At 39.2% G+C, this 18,867-nt stretch overlaps 3 protein-coding genes across 7 annotated transcripts; 2 read left to right on the top strand and 1 right to left on the bottom strand.

Annotated features, from left to right (window-relative positions):
• The first annotated feature begins 419 nt into the window (after positions 1 to 419).
• On the top strand, positions 420 to 8,205 carry blw (ATP synthase subunit alpha blw, mitochondrial). Its single transcript, XM_074097854.1, has 10 exons — positions 420 to 575; positions 985 to 1,107; positions 1,582 to 1,695; positions 3,809 to 4,073; positions 4,674 to 4,898; positions 5,385 to 5,554; positions 5,966 to 6,060; positions 6,197 to 6,416; positions 6,981 to 7,148; positions 7,771 to 8,205. The coding sequence occupies exons 1-10, from the start codon at positions 510 to 512 to the stop codon at positions 7,981 to 7,983; spliced, it is 1,659 nt and encodes a 552-aa protein (XP_073953955.1). The 5' UTR covers positions 420 to 509; the 3' UTR covers positions 7,984 to 8,205.
• A 1,179-nt stretch (positions 8,206 to 9,384) lies between these two features.
• Positions 9,385 to 16,714, top strand: LOC141435202 (polynucleotide 5'-hydroxyl-kinase NOL9-like). 3 transcript variants are annotated; one of them, XM_074097835.1, is made up of 6 exons: positions 9,385 to 9,534; positions 9,629 to 11,215; positions 11,604 to 11,820; positions 12,924 to 13,412; positions 15,025 to 15,188; positions 16,321 to 16,714. In XM_074097835.1, the coding sequence occupies exons 2-6, from the start codon at positions 9,631 to 9,633 to the stop codon at positions 16,581 to 16,583; spliced, it is 2,718 nt and encodes a 905-aa protein (XP_073953936.1). In that variant the 5' UTR covers positions 9,385 to 9,534; positions 9,629 to 9,630; the 3' UTR covers positions 16,584 to 16,714. The 3 variants fall into 3 exon arrangements, with proteins under 3 accessions (XP_073953936.1, XP_073953937.1, XP_073953935.1); XM_074097836.1 differs by having other exon boundaries at positions 9,626 to 11,215; XM_074097834.1 differs by having other exon boundaries at positions 9,385 to 11,215.
• A 97-nt stretch (positions 16,715 to 16,811) lies between these two features.
• Rho1 (ras-like GTP-binding protein Rho1) lies at positions 16,812 to 18,505 on the bottom strand. Of its 3 annotated transcripts, none has more exons than XM_074097839.1 (2): positions 18,401 to 18,505; positions 16,812 to 18,005 (listed from the first exon to the last, which is right to left on the bottom strand). In XM_074097839.1, the coding sequence occupies exon 2, from the start codon at positions 17,998 to 18,000 to the stop codon at positions 17,422 to 17,424; it is 579 nt and encodes a 192-aa protein (XP_073953940.1). In that variant the 5' UTR covers positions 18,001 to 18,005; positions 18,401 to 18,505; the 3' UTR covers positions 16,812 to 17,421. The 3 variants fall into 3 exon arrangements, with proteins under 3 accessions (XP_073953940.1, XP_073953939.1, XP_073953938.1); XM_074097838.1 differs by lacking the exon at positions 18,401 to 18,505 and adding an exon at positions 18,214 to 18,319; XM_074097837.1 differs by lacking the exon at positions 18,401 to 18,505 and adding an exon at positions 18,133 to 18,306.
• Between the last annotated feature and the right edge of the window lie 362 nt (positions 18,506 to 18,867).

Genomic DNA, 18,867 nt, shown 5'->3' with positions numbered 1-18,867 from the left:
AAGAATGAGCAGCATAGGAACGTAAATTTATTTATTTATTATTAAATAAATTTAATTACTTAGTAGATTTTCAACCTTGTATTGATTTTATAATGTTAAACATTTAAAGTGTATCGATGTTTTAGTAATAAACTTTTGTCAATAAACCAACTTCCGTTTTGATTTATACGTTCTGAACCTATCTTCTTATAGCTATTGTAAATTTGATTAAATTATGTTACTCTCACTTTTGGCTATCTAGTAAATCAAATGAAATAAAAAAACATCATAATTATATTAATACAATATTATTAACTGTATAAAACTACTTTTTGGATAATTTCTAGTACATTATATTTGAATCCGAGCGATACCAACGACGAAATGTTGGTTTCCTAACGACCTACATAATTCATAGACAGACCACAGACAAGGATCGATTATGTCATTTCCGGCTCAGCCGCAACGAAGATACGAGCGGAGCACCACACGGCTCTTCTGTCCACCAGTGTTATAAGAATTTGTAAAAAATGTCGCTGATCTCCGCTCGTTTGGCCTCTTCGGTGGCCAGGCGTATCCCAAATGCTGCGGCTCAGGTATGCGCTGTTTCATTGCTAAATATTATGCTTAGTGATCTTCTGTAATGTTCTATCCCGACCGGTGATATGATAGCCTGCGGTATTACTTGACGAATCATGTAAATTGCCACTTACCCCTGGCTAATCAAGTGTAATCGTGTCTAAAGATGTTCAGGGTAGTGATTCTCGTTCTAACAACCCTCAATTCATGTTAATTTTGATGTTAATTTTCGCGTATGATTTGTGTTATGTAATAGAGGGCGATACTTCAGGACGACGGTATTCTGTCGGAGTTGATAATGGACGGTGCGAATATTACTAGTGAATTGAATTGCTTGAATGAGAGATTGTGATTCGTGATGTATAAAATATGGTAGGGAGTGTTTTAGTGGTGGATTTTTTAAATGTTTGGTTATGATGGCTGCAGGTTTCGAAGGTCGCCGTGCCCGCGGCCACCGTCGCCGCGCGCAAGCTTCATGTGTCGTGCACTCAACGGGCTGCCGAAATCTCCACCATCCTGGAGGAGAGAATCCTTGGTGCTGCACCTAAGGTAAGTGGTTACATAAACTAGTTAAGGTTATGTGTGATAAATAAGTTGTCACTGTAGTTTTAGTAGGATACAATTAATTCCCAAATTGAATTATCTGTTAATTTTAGTTTACCTTCTGGAATGACATGTTTCTGTACGTGTAATTTTTCTATGAGATTATTGATCAGTATTAGTACAGTATAGTTTACAATGAGTATATTCTATCTTAAGTTACTAAACACAATCTTTGATAGTAAAGTTGATCACTTACCCAATCTTTTACCATTGAATTGTCAGAATTATGAAGATGTTTGTCTTAAATTTTTCACATATCAGCTGATTTGAATATATATTTTTAATTTCCTGACATTGAATATTATGTTTTCAGACCAACTTGGATGAATTTCGATAATTAATGTTTGTCTACAATTTTCCACAAATCAGCTGATTTTTAATTACAAATTCAACTTCCTGATGCTGAATGTATGCCTTCAGGCCGACTTGGAAGAAACTGGCCGTGTGCTGAGCATCGGTGACGGTATTGCCCGTGTATATGGCCTCAAGAACATCCAAGCTGAGGAGATGGTGGAATTCTCCTCAGGACTTAAGGTTGGTACAAATAAAATTATTCTAGGCGCAGATGACTTCAAAGCTACTTAAACAGTCTCTTCAAAACAAAACAGCAATGGTGTCGAATCCATAAAAAAGAATATTTTTTTTTGACACCAACAGGTTCATAACTTTTTAAGCGAAGATACAAAGAAAATTAAATATTTCTATATTTGTATTATGGATTGTAATGAATCAGAAGGAATTGCTTCACTTCTCTAGTTATCAAAAAATCTACTTCAGATTAATGTATTTTGCATATTATTTTTCTTGTAGGTATGTAATTTTCTTCTTTGTGGTTACTTAATTATCTTATCATTAGACTGAGATTATCTTGTCAAATTATTGAGACAGGCAATAAACTAGATTTCACTAATATTTTTTATGTTTCAAACCTGAAATTGCTTTGATTTCTTATTAAGTTTCAAAGAAACTTAAGCTTTGTTTATGGTTTCAGGAGAATAACATTTTATTTAGGATTTGTACTTACTGAAATAAAAAAAAGGCAACAATTTTAACTAAACATTTTAATGATGAGTTCACAAAAAAAGTCATTTCCAATTGGACACATCACTGTCATTTAAAATAATCAGTGTTCATCTCATCTGCAGTGCTTATTGGTAATAAAAATGCTTAAAAAAACTTCTAATAATTCATAAAAAAATACTGTTCTAAAGCTGCCTCCTATAAAAACCTAGAATTTTAAAGTATGTTTTAGTAGATATTGAGTTTCTGGCAAAATGCCAGATTCCAGTTACTTTCTGATAAAGTTCAATTGACAATCAAGATTCTTCTCTTATCACTTACCAAATTAATAAACATGAATGCACTAAACACAATTTAGTTTCTTGCATGTTTGCCTTCCAAAGATTAGCTAGATCCCTAGTAATATTATAAATGCGAACGTAACTCTGTCTGTCTGTTACGCTTTCACGTCAAAAACACTGAACCGATTTTGATGAAATTTGGTATATGGGTAGTTTGAACCCCAAGGATCAACAAAGGATACCTTTTATTCCGGTAGAGGGCGCCACCGCGCGATAACCTAGATCCGCGCAGACGAAGTCGCGGGCATAAGCCAGTTTATTATATAATAGACTAGCTTTTGCCTGCGGCTTCGCTCGCGCAGATTATTATGTATTTTTTTTTAACTTTTTTGATCCCACAAGAACCATACATTATTTCGGGATAAAAAATAGCCTATATCGCTCATCCAACGGAACAATGACATATTTATTTACAAGAAAACAAGATTTCAACATCTTTAAATCACTTTCTTGTGTAACCGTACACAAAGCAATTGTGACGATGTTCTGTTGGATGAGCGAATGTTAATCCAGGGTATACATTACCGTGTACGCCAAATTTCATGCAAATCTGTGTAGTAGTTTTTGAGTGAAAGAGTAACAAACATCCGAACATACATCCATCCATACAAACTTTCGCGTTTATAATATCACAAGTAAGACAAGTAAGATATTAGTAAGATTTTATATTTCAGATGTTCTTTCTGTGAGCAAACTGTCTGAATACAGATATTTTGACTTTACCTTAACTTCTTTGCAATTACGTCACAACTGCATTACTTTTATCAAAAATCAGTGTAAAGTTATCTAACAATATAAAAAATGGGCGCTGTCTACTAAAGCCTTATAGCACACTGCTGCTCTCCCGCCCGGAAGTGTGACACCCAGTTTAGAACGGCAAGAAAATTTGTGCAAATAGCATAATCTCTTGGCACACTATTGACCACTTTGTATAGATAGTGCCACTAGAGTTGAATAGATTGATGTACACTACAAAAATAACTGATTGCACAAAAAGAGAATGAATGAGATGAATAAATATCAAAATCCTGCTTTCATTACATGTTGTAGCTGTGTGTGTAATCATTCACTTCAACTTGCAGGGCACTACCTATACACTCAGTTGCAGAAGTAGATAAGCACCGTAACCACTCATTTACTTCTGCTGCTGACTGACTGTACTATGTAGACGGCTCCGCAATGTAATGCAACATGCACGATTTTTTTTGGAGGTCTAAAAACTGGGCTTATAACAAGACTTTGTTAGCAGAAACATGTATTACATTTAAAACTTTGCTTTTATCCAGGGTATGGCCCTCAACTTGGAGCCCGACAACGTCGGTGTGGTCGTCTTTGGTAACGACAAGCTGATCAAGGAAGGTGACATCGTGAAGCGTACCGGCGCCATCGTGGACGTGCCCGTGGGCGAGCAGCTGTTGGGCCGCGTCGTCGACGCCCTGGGAAACGCCATTGACGGCAAGGGCCCGCTCGGCACCAGCACCCGCCAGCGAGTCGGCATCAAGGCCCCGGGTATCATCCCCCGTGTGTCTGTGCGCGAGCCCATGCAGACTGGTGAGTGCTTGTGACTTGACATTGTGGTAAAGATAATGCCCTGTCCAAGGACATGTTTTTCCATCAGTAGAAAATTATGCAATAAGTTGAAGTGTCGAATAATGGCAGAAAATTATGATTATGTAACACAAAAGTCTCGTGTTCTGCCTACAGCACTGCTGTCGAAAATGGAGTGTTCTAGATCAAAATGTATGTAAATCTCTGCAGAAAAGTCAATCGCCTCTTATATTTTTAAACCTCAACCATGAACTCCATGCCACGGCACTGCCAATGCCTGGTCCACACATTTGGCAATCTCTGGCAAACAAGACGCTGTTATAGGAAATAAGGCAGGAATAGCCTCTTTTTACTTTAAAATGTGACATCAGATTTTTTAGCTTCATATACAACTGTCAGACATGTGGCCAATTGTCTAACGCTCTGGCGCTCGTGATCGCATTCACCATTTCTTTCTCTTCTACACTTAAACTATACCATTTGACAGAAAGAAATGGTGCAAGCAATTGTGATTCCAATTGTGTTAGAGTTAGACAATAAGACGTCTGGCTTCGACCTCGCTCTCGGTCCTATTGCCGCTGCTATTGTCAATTTGTCGCGCAGGCATCAAGGCCGTAGACTCCCTGGTGCCCATCGGCCGTGGACAGCGTGAGCTGATCATCGGCGACCGACAGACCGGAAAGACCGCTCTGGCCATCGACACCATCATCAACCAGCAGCGGTTCAACAAGGGCGACGACGAAAAGAAGAAGCTGTACTGCATCTACGTCGCCATCGGACAGAAGAGGTCCACCGTCGCGCAGATCGTCAAGCGGTTGACCGATGCTGGTGAGTAGTGTTATCCTATTAATATTATTAATGTGAAAGTTTGTGAGTATATGTGTGTGAGTAATTTTACTGCAGTTTGTGTGAGGGTGTGCGGCTGGACGGATTTAGATGAAACCCTCTTTTTATCCCATTATTGGAATTTTATATAATGTTGACCATACTGGGGCCTGTGAATTAGCATTAAGGGGAGAGCATAACTTTGTGCCCTGTTCTACACCTGTTTTGTCCTGATTTGAGTATTCCTTAAATATTAAAAATATAAGGCGTACATTAAACTGTGTGTCACTGCTGTTATAAATAAGTTATTTTCTTTCTTTCTTTCTTCTTTCTAAAAGATAATTATATACTTGTCAGTTTGATCTTCAATAGTTGGTCAAATGTCTTGATTCCACTTTTAAGCCTATTTATATTGTATGCCATTCCCTGGTGCGGGACAGTGGCGTGCTGCTGCCTACCCTGGAATTCCTGTATGTGTGTTGTCGACAGGCGCCATCAACTACACGATCATCGTGTCGGCCACGGCCTCCGACGCCGCGCCGCTGCAGTACCTGGCGCCCTACTCGGGCTGCGCCATGGGAGAGTTCTTCCGCGACAACGGGAAGCACGCGCTCATCATCTTCGACGATCTGTCCAAGCAGGCTGTCGCCTACCGTCAGGTAACTACAACCATACCACCATTCAATCAGCAGCCATAGTCAGTCCACTGTTGAACGTTGTAGGCCCTAAGGCAAAAGGCATCTCAAAAAAAACACTTGTGTTATTTATACCATCTGATAGAGAATGTCTAAAGCTATGTAAGAAAGATAGAGTTTTTCTATATATATCGAATTTAGAATACATTAAAAAACCAAGAGAGTATGATTCATGCTGTATCTTATACATCACTCCCAAGTCCTGGCGTAAATAGAAATAATAATAATAAATACAAAAAATTTAAAAACAAATCAGTTTAATAATTAAAAAAAAAACTCAGTTGCCTGTATAGTGGGGGCATCAAATAAGTTCATTCTATTTGCGTACATTGTTCATCAGAGTTTCACATCGGTGATAATGATAATCATTGACAGATGTCGCTGCTGCTGCGTCGTCCCCCGGGCCGTGAGGCTTACCCTGGTGATGTGTTCTACCTCCACTCGCGTCTTCTCGAGCGTGCCGCTAAGATGTGAGTGCCGCAGTCTTAGAGCGTAACACGTTGCGTTAACACGTCAAGATCACTTATCTTCTTTCTATTGTTAAAAAAGAAGTATACCTTCTAGGCAAATGCAGTAACTAATTGCGAGCTCTCTAAAAACCCTCAGGTCCGATAAGATGGGCGGCGGTTCCCTGACCGCCCTGCCCGTGATCGAGACCCAGGCCGGAGACGTGTCCGCGTACATTCCCACCAACGTGATCTCCATCACTGACGGCCAGATCTTCTTGGAGACCGAGCTGTTCTACAAGGGCATCCGGCCCGCCATCAACGTCGGTCTGTCCGTGTCGCGTGTCGGCTCGGCTGCCCAGACCAAGGCCATGAAGCAGGTAAACACTAAGTTTTGGTCTATATCGATCGGCTATGTTATCATAATGCAAAAAAAAAAAACAATATATTTGGTTTGAACTTGGCTAAAGTATACTAAATAATCATTTAATCATACATACATAGAACAACACTTAGTGTCCAATCCAGCTTGCAAGCGTGCCGGATTGTACTAGAGACTAAGAAGAAGATGCATACTGTGATATTTTTAGTTCCCAATGTTGTTTATGCTTACAATTGTATGGGTTCTACATTGATGATCAAAACTGAAAGGTCACTGAAACTTGCCATGCAATATGACTCTTAATTTTTGCAAACAATTACAGATAAATAAACTCAAACAAACCAATCAAAAACATCTAATACACTTACGACTATACAAATTTAATGCAATTGTGTTAGATATTTTTAAGTGCTTTACCCTATCAAATATTATAGCTGGTAAGCAAATTAGAATTCTTCAATGCGTCAATGTTCTACAAGTAACGCCTGTATATCTGATATTACCTCACTAAGCTACTGATCTTTTTCAAGCATTAAAAGCTAACTTAAACTCTGTTTATCAGGTGGCCGGTTCCATGAAGCTGGAGTTGGCCCAGTACCGTGAGGTGGCAGCTTTCGCCCAGTTCGGCTCTGACTTGGACGCCGCCACACAGCAACTGCTCAACCGCGGCATGCGTCTTACCGAGCTCCTCAAGCAGGGCCAGTACGTGCCCATGGCTATTGAGGAACAGGTAATTATTATCGTCAACAGACTCCGTATTGCCTAAAGTTTCTGACGCTTTCTGATTTTGTATGCGAAATCTGATCTGATCGCGAGTGTTAGAAAGGTTAGGCAATACAGCCTCAGGTCTATGCTAAAGCTGAATTTGTTGGGCCAACGTCGGCCAAGCTGAAGGACGCTGTTATATGATGTGAGCAGACGTAACGTTAGCCGAATTGAAATTGAGCCTATTTTTCCAATCAATGCTAGCTCAAATCGCTGCTTCAGCTAGCCTGAGTCGCACACTACTTATACGCTGTCTGAGACGCAGTCTTCGCTCCAGAACTCGTCTACAGCAGCAGCTAAGTAATATTAACGAATGAAGGACTAGGAGACAATGTCGATCAACCTTTTACAAGATGGAGTAATAACTTTTGAACAGTACAAAATTGATGCTAGGGATACGCATGTTTCTTACAACTTGGAATGTTTGGCTCTCACAGATCTGTCAGTGCTTATCAATTATCATTAAGTTCTAACTTTTGAAATGCTGTTTACACAGGATTACTTTCCATAGGAAAATGTATTTTTTTAGAATTTTTCATTATATTATGTCTGCGTGTGCCTAATTCGGACCCCTATAATATCCGCAGGTCGCCATCATCTACTGCGGTGTCCGCGGTCACTTGGACAAAGTGGACCCCACTAAGATCACCGCCTTCGAAAAGGAATTCACCGCGCACATCAAGACCAGCCACCAGAGTCTGTTGAGCTCCATCGCCAAGGACGGTCAGATCACGCCAGAGTCCGATGCTGCCCTCAAGAAGCTCGTCACCGAGTTCGTCGCCACCTTCTCTGCGCAGTAAACAAGTGTAACAACCATCTCCGCTTCGCGCCGCCTGGTAATCAGCGAGCGACGCGACGCGGAGCCGCGGCTGCCCGAAGCATTGTGGACCAATGCTTCCGACAGCCAAACGTAGTTTAACATTCGTATGGACTGTATTGTATGTGGATACAATCATGGAATGTATTTATCTCTCGAAATGTCAGGAGTATTGGTTATATAAAAATATACGTCTTTAAAAAGTGGTTTTGTTTTATTGAGGTGTTCTGAGCAATCTTTGAAACCATTATCTGTATTGTCTGTCTTATCCACCACTCGCATACGACTTAGCGCCAGTACAGTGCAGATGGTCTACATTTCAACTGCAACAGCGCATTCACTCCCACTGACTTGTCAGACTTATGGTGATTTTCCACCGGCGAGGCGAGATGAGAATTGAAATTTGTATGCATTCTCGCGCGCCCGCCGCGTGCGTTGCCATACAAATTTCAATTCTCGTCACTCCTCGTCTCGCCTCGCCAGTGGAAAACCACCTTTACACAGGTCCCACTAATAACTATGACAGCGGCACTGGGCGAAGTTCCGAAAACGCATATGTGCGTCGGTGGCAGTGAATGCGTTAACTGCCTATATCCATACATTTTTTATTGTTGTTTCATTGCAGTACAAGTCAACGCACGTAAAAAGAGTTCTGGGTGGCTAGTGGATGGGATATGGGATGGGATACGTTTGCGCAACTGTCAACTAAGGTACTAATACTCTTTGCAACTAACAAGCCAGTTTTCCAAGTACGTAAAATTTTTAGGTATGTAATGAAAATATATTTTTTTGGTGGCTCAGGTGCGGCCACATGCAGTCGCTCGTTTGCAGCGATCAATCTGGTCACGTGACCCCATTTTTAATGTGACAAGATAGCTGCTTGCAGGAATGATCTTGGCCTTGGAAGCTGATTTCTTAATCTCATTTAGTAGAAGTCGTGGCATTGGTATAAATAAAAGGAATTGGAGTGAATGAAAAAAAAAAGTGTTTGTCGAAATTGAAGAGGTTTTTTTTTTCAGCGATAAAGCTCAACATTTTCAGCTTTATCGCTACATGTTACGTGACCAGATTTGACGCTGGAAACAAGTGTCGAGTGACTTGCATGTGGCCGCGCCTTTATGACACTAAAAATAAGCGTTTCGTAAATTGACTGAAACAGTTTATAGGTCCGAAGTATACGTGAAATACTTCAATGTATTTTCTGAAATATTGAATATTGCATGAAGAATAAAAAGCACCACATTTAATTAAAATTTTAACACATAAGTATATGTTAAAATTTTAAGCGTGAGCAGCGCCAATACCAAAATATCACAACTCCTGACTAAGTGCATATTTAGTGGCGTCTGGTGGCGTAAACATGCCGTTTGGACCTGTGCTCTCGTAGCGAAAGCGAAATGTCAAAAAGTTATTTGATCTGTCTAAATTTCCACGACTGACCGCGATTTTGAGATACACAGTATTCGATATTCGTTTATTATTATTATTATATCGAACTATTATCCTAGTAAACGGAAAAAGAAACATTAAATTTGTGAGTTATAAACTAAATATTGTTAAATTTTCAAATAGATTTCAAGATAACATAGCAAAAGAGTACAACAACAGTACGCACATTTGTTTAGCAGGTATGGAGTTTTTCGAAAAAGCGCATGTGGTCAAAAGCAAACACAACTCAGAAGACAAAATGAAGAAACAATTTAAACAAATGCTATACGGATATAAGCAACAAGATAATAAACTTATCAAGAACGCAGCCAATGTCGAAAAAGAACAGGAAGATTCTACATCCGTAAGTGGTTATTCTGATCTGAACTTGACTGTCTCCAGTACTGAGAGCACTAGTACGCGACAAAGAATTTCATTAATTGACCCGAATCGGACGTTAAATGATACTTTTGGCAACGAGTCCCACAAATCTCAACTGTTAGACAGTATTCTTGATGATGATGTTATTATGCCTGAATCCAGTGACGCTTCACTTTCTGATGTAAAAGACGACATCCAGTCTCTCTCAGCTGATACTTCGCTCGACATTGAAGAAGGTAGAGGGTCTGACGAGAGTGATGATCATTTTTCAGTGACAAGCACCTCACTTGACCCATCATCAGACATAGAATCCAGCGAAAGTGAGCCATTTGATCATGATGGTAAATTAGCATCAAAAATTTTAGAGAAATTGAAATTAAATGATAAATCTAATAAAAAGGTAAGTAAGAAAAGGAAAAGGAAACTAGAGAAGGAAGATGAAGAACCTTGTCACGGTCCTGAAGGTTTTAGTCAAATTGAGAGTGACTGTTCAAGTTCTGAAGTTGACAGAGAATATGAGACTAGCATGAGCTATAGTAATGTTCTTTCACCTTCATTTGTTTCTGTAAATGCCAGTGACATGCCAAATCAGGATCTTAGCGAAATACTAGGAGACTATAAACATCCTACTATTAGAAACTTACCGTCTGAATCCCTAAATGTATTTGCTAATAACCAATCAGGTATTTTTGCAACCACAGATTTAGATGACAGTAAGGTTGATCAAGAATTCAATAGTTTATTACCAGAAATGGGAAGTGAACTAAGTATTGTAGACTTGGACGATAGCACTGATATGCCTGTTGATGAAAGCACAAGTTGCTATGATGACACTGTGCAGTCAAACCAAACATTTCAGAGAGAAACATCAACAGAATCCATTGACACCAAATTTGTTAGTCCAATACAAGTATACTATGGAAAAAGTTGTGTTATAATAGTATTGAAGCATCCCACAGAAATATATGTTCACGGAAAAGTGAGAGTAACCAGGTTAGGAGGTGTTGTAGAAATTGGTGGGTATACATTACAGGACAAGACATATAATTTGTATGCTCCTAATCACAATTGTGCTCAATATTTGAGAACCGTGGAACATGGAAATGGTTTTTATGGTCTATTTGGGAAACTGACGGGGTCAGGGATCTCGGTGGCAGCAGCTGAAGAAATTGTCACAACTCTCGGGGACCATGACAGTGTTGTCCAGCTGCAACCTCTTCGCGACAGAGTGGCTCAGTTTGTTGAAAACAATTGCACAGCCAACCTGTTTACTAAAACAAGTAAAAATGTGGACAGTTGTTTCCAAAAAGCATCAGAGTTGCTGGGTTGCTCACTGTACCTCATGAAGCCTTGGAAGAGTTTTGAAGAGAATTTATGTTGGAATCAAGTTTTGAAATATGGCTATAGTAAGTTTCTTTAAGTAAAATGAAATATGTAATTTTGTAAACATTTAACATTCTTGCATTAGTAGAGGGTACATCTTAGGATTTACCTTTACCTAAAATAGTTTTAGCAATCATAGGTAAGTTAATGATGAATGAGTAGATGAGGAAAGATTTTAACTACAAACACTTTTCAAATGATAAAAAAATCTCTCATTGAGGTGTGAACTGGCCCTTAAAAGTATTTCTTTTAACCTTCTATAATTTTATACTGAAGGGTCAGTTTGCACCAGAGACACTTAATTTTTCATTCAGAGAATATCTCAAATGGCTACTTGCTGGTGTATTCTGTAAATAAAAAATGGACTGTGTCGCATCTTGTTGCAAATTGGCCCTTATTTATTTCAAACAGAAAACCAGAGCAGAGGCATAACATGCGGTGGCAAGGGCTCTGGGAAGTCGTCCTTCCTCCGCTACTATGTCAACAAACTGCTGGCGGCAGGTCCTGTGCTGGTCATTGATCTGGACCCGGGACAGTGTGAGTTCACGGTCGCTGGCAATGTGTCTGCCACCATAGTCACGGAACCCCTGCTTGGCCCAAGCTTTACACATTTAAAGAAGCCTGAGAGGTAATTTCAGGTTTTTCAAGCTATATTGCACTTTTAACATGCTTTTGATTTTGGCTATGCCAGTACACTCAAACAAGTCTAAGGACTAAGATAATAAGATTCACAACAGTAACATTGCACTCATTTGTCTGAATTTATTCACTTTTTTTCCAGCTATATTAATCTATCTCTTTTCTATAGGGCTTCATTTATTTTTCCGAACAAAGGGGCCATCCACGCATTAGGTACATCTATAGTAATAGTTGTGACAAAGGGAGGTCCCAAAATGATCCAGATCGGTGTCTTAATTATGGATGGCTCCAAATGAGTAAAATATTTAAAAAACTTACCTATAAAATAATTATAGTAAAAACACTTGTGGTAAATTTTGCTAGGCAACCCTGGGGTGTATGACCCCATGTGTAACCTATTAAGCCTCATTCTCATTTCGATCAAATAACAGATAGGTGCCAAATTGTATGGTAAGATATTAGGCCGTGAGTTATCTATGAGGCCTTAAATGTGAGTCAACTGGACGCCAGCGTTCATTGCGTGTGCTGCCAGGTATCCACTGTGCGGCGAGCATCTCGGCTGCGCAATTGATAGAGAACAGCGCGCCGCTCCATTGCCCGCTGGCGTCTAGTCCTCGGCCTTCTGTTTACAAACGGAAACAGCACGTGTCGCAAGTGAAGTTCTGTGCTTATGCTAGTGGGATATAATATTGCTGTCTATCAGTGTTGTAGGTACGAATTAAGGGATTGAGAATAAATTAAATTGCTATATATTGTTTTTAAGCCTCTCCTTGAAGTCTGCCTAAGTAGGAAAGCCTCCCTTATCCTTAAAAAAATTAAAACTTACTGCTCTCATATTTTACGTGAGCGTTAAAATCCAATCCATTAACCGAGAAACTAAATTAAGAAAATCATAAAGTTCAGTTAATGAGGTTGTTAATAAAAGTCTTAAATTAAGTTCCACATAGTAGGTACTTACCATAGAATAAATGAGATTTTTTTTTACATACTAATGTCAATTATTAAGGTTCACCAATCTTGTTACCAGTCTAATTGTACCTACAGAAGCAACAAATACGGGATAAATGGTGTTTACAAAATCATTTCTTTCAGGATGTTGAACATTGGCATTATTAACACAATGGATAATACGAGACGGTACGCGAATGCGGTTAAGGAAATAATCGCATATTGCTACAGCGAAGAACGGCTCCGAGCCCTGCCTTGGATCGTCAACACTATGGGCATGTGTAACGCCTTAGGCCAGCAGTTCATGACTCTCATAACGTTATTAGTACAACCCACATTCATGCTTCAAATGGACTCCAAAAATCCTAAAAAAAGATTCGAGCACTACCTCGACTCTAGCACTGTCCTAAGGTTGTACAGTCAATACCAGCGCAGTTATTTATTCAGCTCGATCACACCCCCAGAAGTCTTGGATTACGCTTTCGTCGTATCAAGCGCTGATAGTGCAATTAAGAACAACTTTTCTATGACGCCTAAGGATGAAAGATATCTGAACTTCTTAGCTTACTTTGGTAGTATGCTGGATACTTACACTTGCCCAACTGATTGTCTGCTCGACGTCGTGCCTTATGAGTAAGTTGAATGGTTGAAAAGGTTTACCACTTAACTAGAATCTGTAGTCTTATTCGCTCATAGCAATTGGTCACTTGCTGAAAAATATTAAATCTCAATTCAGCTTTAAAGTTAGTTAAGCTGAACATTTTGGCACTATTGAATCTGTTAATACTAATTTGAGATTTATAACAATGAGCTCTTATTTATATGTATAACTGGCTATGTTAGTTAGGTTCATATTTTATCATGAAATTAAAATTTAATTCATTCTCAGTGGGTCGGATTGACTTGAAATTTGGTAAGTACAGGTTAGTACATAATGTGGGTTGGAAGTACAGTCAGCAAAAAGCTTTTCTTTTCAAACAAGTAGCTATAAAATGCGAATTCAATCATTCAATATGTAGTTGAGTTGAGAGAGACGTCGCTAATAAAATCGTGTGAATAGTTACTGGACTCCATAACTGACGATTACTTAATATAATAAGATTAATAAGGGACCGATCGCTCGCCGGCGCTGCAACGAAGGTACTTAATGCTCGAACGACTTTTCTCACATCGTTTGAAATTTTGGAAAAACCCTTATTTTAACAAATATTCTAGGGATTTATTCATTTTTAATCAATCAGATACACTAAGCACTCCTACAGCTATCCAAAATGTTACGGAAAAAACTAAGAGTTCTCTATAATGTTTATTAATAACTCGTCCTTTCAAATGCACATCTTCGTGTCAAATAAATATTTCTGTTGTTTCCCGTAATGAGTAATGAGATATAATTTCGCGTCTCGGAATAGAATGAGTCATGCCCGCGCACGAACTATGATTTATCAATTTATCCTTATCACTAGCCGACTAGCTCCCGCCGATGACATCACTAATTGTACACCAGATTTTCTGTCGTCTAATTTTAAATTCCAATAACATATTACGTTAGTGTTATTCCAATTCATTCATTTCTCGGGATTTAAAACAAACATTGGGATAGCTCCGTGGGTGTTGAGACAGCGCCAATTCGATCAAAACAATGTACAGTCACCAGCACCAATATCTGACACAGCAAAGCGTGCATAAATATTGGGAGATATTATACAGCAATTCGAAAATCGATGTTCGTATCGAACTGTCCCTCTCACTCTCTTATTAAATAGTATAAGCGTCAGCGGGACGGCGCCGGATACGAAGTTCGAATTATGCACTTCGAAGGCTTGGCGATTCACAATACGGTCGTGTTCAGATGTGTGTAAACCACGCCGATTTAACACCCTTATATTGCTTACCTTCACTCTTGTGCGTTTAAAAATAAGGCAAAAAATTATGTACACAATTTTTTACCCATTTCCGATAATCCGATTGATTTGAAATCTGGCACACACTGATGACAATACAATATTAAAATGACGTCAGCTAAAAGGGTGTATGTATTTAATAAATGAATTTCTTCACAACTTATTTGTTCGCAAACTTTGGGCCTCGTGTAATCTACATTTTTTAAAACCTTAATGTGAACTAGTCGCGTTTCTCGACAACAGTATCATCAACGTTAATATCCCTTCCCATCTTACAACAATAACACTATTATAAGTTTACCTTTGAATGTAATATAATATTAACCCATTAATTTCATTTGCAGGGTGGATCTCCGCAACTTGTACATAGCGGTGAATGTAAGAATAAACAGAGAGAGTATCACCAGGGTGATCAATGGCAAAATAGTGGCACTCTGTAAACACCGCGGCGATAACGCCGACAAGATGTTTACGCTGGCCGATAAACCGCTGCAGTGCTATGGATATGGTTTATTTCATTTTCTATGTTATTCGTTTTTATTCCTATAGCTTCCTAGGTTTGGTTTCCCTCGGCGTCCCATAAGATAATCGTTAAAGGAACTATAGATAGATCAGAATTATCTCAAAACGGCTGAACCGATTTTAATGAAGCTTAGCTAAGAACTATCTTGATTAAAAAGGAATCAAAATCGGTCCATCAGTTTGGGAGCTAAGATGCCACAGACACAGACAACGGTCAAACATAAAAGCCCTTTTTTTCCGTCGGGGGGTATAACACTATCGCAACAGCTGAAAACTTCCAATTACCATACAAGGAGAGCCTTGTTGTATTCAACCTCGACATTAGCAAATTTATCAAAAATCTAATGGAACCATCTTTTTCTAAACTTGAATTGAATTTAGTAGCTCTAAATACAAGTGTTCTTTAGTTTGAAATTCATCTTGTGACCTTTATGAATGACAGCATTAGGTCAAGGTTAAAAGTAATAGTGTACGAAATTGGAACTAAAACATGAAATGGATGTTGCATCTATTTAAATCGTGCGGCTTTGTAAATTATTGACATTCCTACTTTCATTGGCATACAATTTCAATATTCAGAATAACTTTTAATACTCAATTAGCGATTACGCGTTTTATCTGTAGCGGTAAATATGAATCAATGACTTTATAGTAAGTCGGAAACCGGTCTCCGGATATAGTGATTCATCTAATGACATCTGACTAATAATATTACATACGCCGTTGACGTCATACATCAAATAAATTTGATTCAACTAAAACAATTTTAAGCAGCACCAAAAGCAAAGTAGGTCATATGCTGTAGTTATAATCTGCGCAAGAGAAACCTGTGCCAAAAACAAGTTCAAAATAATTGCAATGTATCAATGATCGCATACTTTTGCACGGCATTAGTTCGTGGATAACGTTCATTTGGATTCTCTCGTCTTAATATTTCTTTAAAATTTTTAGACGAAAATTTTCCACATGCTGAAATCGTTTTATCGCATTTTGATCAACAATAACTTTATATTAACCCTTTTAAAATAATTGTGTTATCAAGTATCCAACTGCAATAAAGTGCTGATTAAAACTGATAACTGGTGTAACATGTAAGTACCTAATCGTATCACTTACAGGGCTGATCCGCGGGATCGACGCGGAAAAGGGCTGCGTTTATGTGGCGACAGTGGAGGCGCCCGGGGATGCCGACACGCTGCTGTACGCGGACTGGGCGCCGGAGCCCCCGGGCGCCGCGCGCCTGCCCGCCGGCACCTCCGTGCCCTACCGCGCGCCGCACGAGGCCCAGCTCAGACAGCTCATGACCGCGCCCCGCCGCAGATACAACCCCATACAACTACTAAAAACGTCAAGGATTCCTAAAGTGAAAGCTTCCAGTTAGTTAATAAAATTGTAATTGGAATAGTTCCAAAATATCATCTTAAATTATAAAAGGAAGTCTAATTTTATGTTAATTCATGTATATTTGAAAGATAATTTTGTACTTACAATACTAATAAAACATAACATAGATGATTGATTTTAACTTAAATATTTCCCCATCCTAAACACCTTGGATTTATAAATGCTGTATTAAATTTTTATAAAAGTCAAAAAGAGTCTAGAAAAGAATTGTTAAAACATGGGGTTCGTTTATTACTAATAAATTATATTAGCATGCAATGTAATCGTACAGAAGTTAAAATTTCACACAAATAGATTACAAAAGAACTGCCCTACACAAGAAGAATCAGAATGATGGGACGTCTCAGAGACCATCAGCTGACAGGCACTTGGCTGAGTCGGGCCACCGTGTCAAATAAACATCCTACGCAATTATACATCACTATTTTATTGAAAAATTAAAATATAAAATACAAAACTAAACAATCGCGTTTCATCAAGAAGGACGCTGGTTGAGGAATAAATCTATAATCAGGAAGAAAATGCTACTCGATTATATAACTTGACAGTATAGCACGAAAAACTCCAGCGGGCCCATAGACAGGGGCCCCACAATTGCCCCGAACTACATTTGTTAAGGCATTTATGCTTACTCTTTATAGATAATCTATAAAATATACAAGTACCAATTGTGAAAGTGTAGCCACACGAATACTGAGTGGATGTGCGAGCAGCGGCGGGACTCGACACCGCTGCGGCGCGCCGCGGGCGTCAACGTAAGTGTTCAGGCAGTATGCGAACCATTCATAAATCAGAGTCTCCCAACAACGGCACAATTACAGCAGAGAACACCTAGTCTTCTTCTTCTTCTTGACCTGTAGCGCCGCGCGGGTGGCCGTCTCAAATACTTCGCGCACACCTTCCTTGCTTTTAGCAGAACACTCGAGGTATGCGAATGCATTAATCTTCTCTGCCATGGCGCGGCCTTCTTGCGGCTTGACGGGCTCCTGCTTCATCTTGCGGAGCTCATTGATGGTAGCAGGGTCGTTACGCAAGTCCTTTTTGTTGCCAACCAGGATGATGGGCACGTTGGGGCAGAAGTGCTTGACTTCGGGCGTCCACTTCTCAGGGATGTTCTCGAGAGAATCGGGCGAGTCGACGCTGAAACACATGAGGATGACGTCCGTGTCGGGGTACGACAGCGGGCGCAGCCGGTCGTAGTCCTCCTGGCCGGCTGTATCCCACAGAGCTAGCTCCACCTGTTTGCCGTCCACCTCTATGTCGGCGACGTAGTTCTCAAACACAGTCGGCACGTACACTTCCGGGAACTGGTCCTTGCTGAACACGATCAATAGACATGTTTTACCGCAAGCACCGTCACCGACGATCACTAATTTTTTGCGTATCGCAGCCATCGGTCCTGAAAAACAATGCAACGCAAATAATTACGAGTGAGCGTCAACGCCTTTCGTGACTTATAAATATGGCCGCCGTATAGGATTATGGGTAGGGAGTAGTCAGACAAGCCCTCAATTGTGAATAAGCACCTGAACTAGCGGAAGAAGAACAGCACCACCACATAGTACCCTCACATGCGAGGGTGGTTATTAATTTTATTTTGTAGATACCTGAAGATTCTGGCTAATTTCTGCAGAATATTGGCTTATCGACACTACTAATCGTCTTTGCTCATCACAAGCACTTTCGTTCGGACAATGAGTGTTGCGATTTCAAAAAAACTTAAGAAGCTTACTAAAATTGAATATTGTCTATAATTAATGTATGGAAGTGCTTGAATAATAATGGAACACCAACCTGTTTCCTAATATTGAGCTTTAAATTAAATTTTTAGCTGTTTCATTACAGGAAAAAGATTTCTAGAATGACACAGGCTAGAGAGTTGCCATGTCAATAACAAAGTTGATGACTGCACCATTTGACATTTATTTTTTATTTTTAAATTCCGTTTTACGCAGCACGCGGCAAAATTCACTAAAGCCTGCCATACACGTTTGTAGTTGAAGTAATAGAAAATAAAAACACTCTGTTCAATTTTGAGCTCAAGGGTTTTATATTATTGATTCTCATTTTTTTATGAGTTATTCAAACAAGTAAATAATAAATAACTTCAGTTAGGTTTTATATTAAACTGTCCAAACATAATAGCCAGCCAGTATTATTTTTTTTAAGTTATGTAGATGTTTATTATAGGACCCAGCATTGTTATAAATAGAATATCTATAATTTACAAAACCCGAAACAATTATACTGAAGACAAATCT

This window comes from Choristoneura fumiferana, chromosome 14, assembly GCF_025370935.1.
Source record: "Choristoneura fumiferana chromosome 14, NRCan_CFum_1, whole genome shotgun sequence".
NCBI lineage: Eukaryota > Metazoa > Arthropoda > Insecta > Lepidoptera > Tortricidae > Choristoneura > Choristoneura fumiferana.
This window is presented reverse-complemented; position numbering and strand designations above follow the sequence as displayed.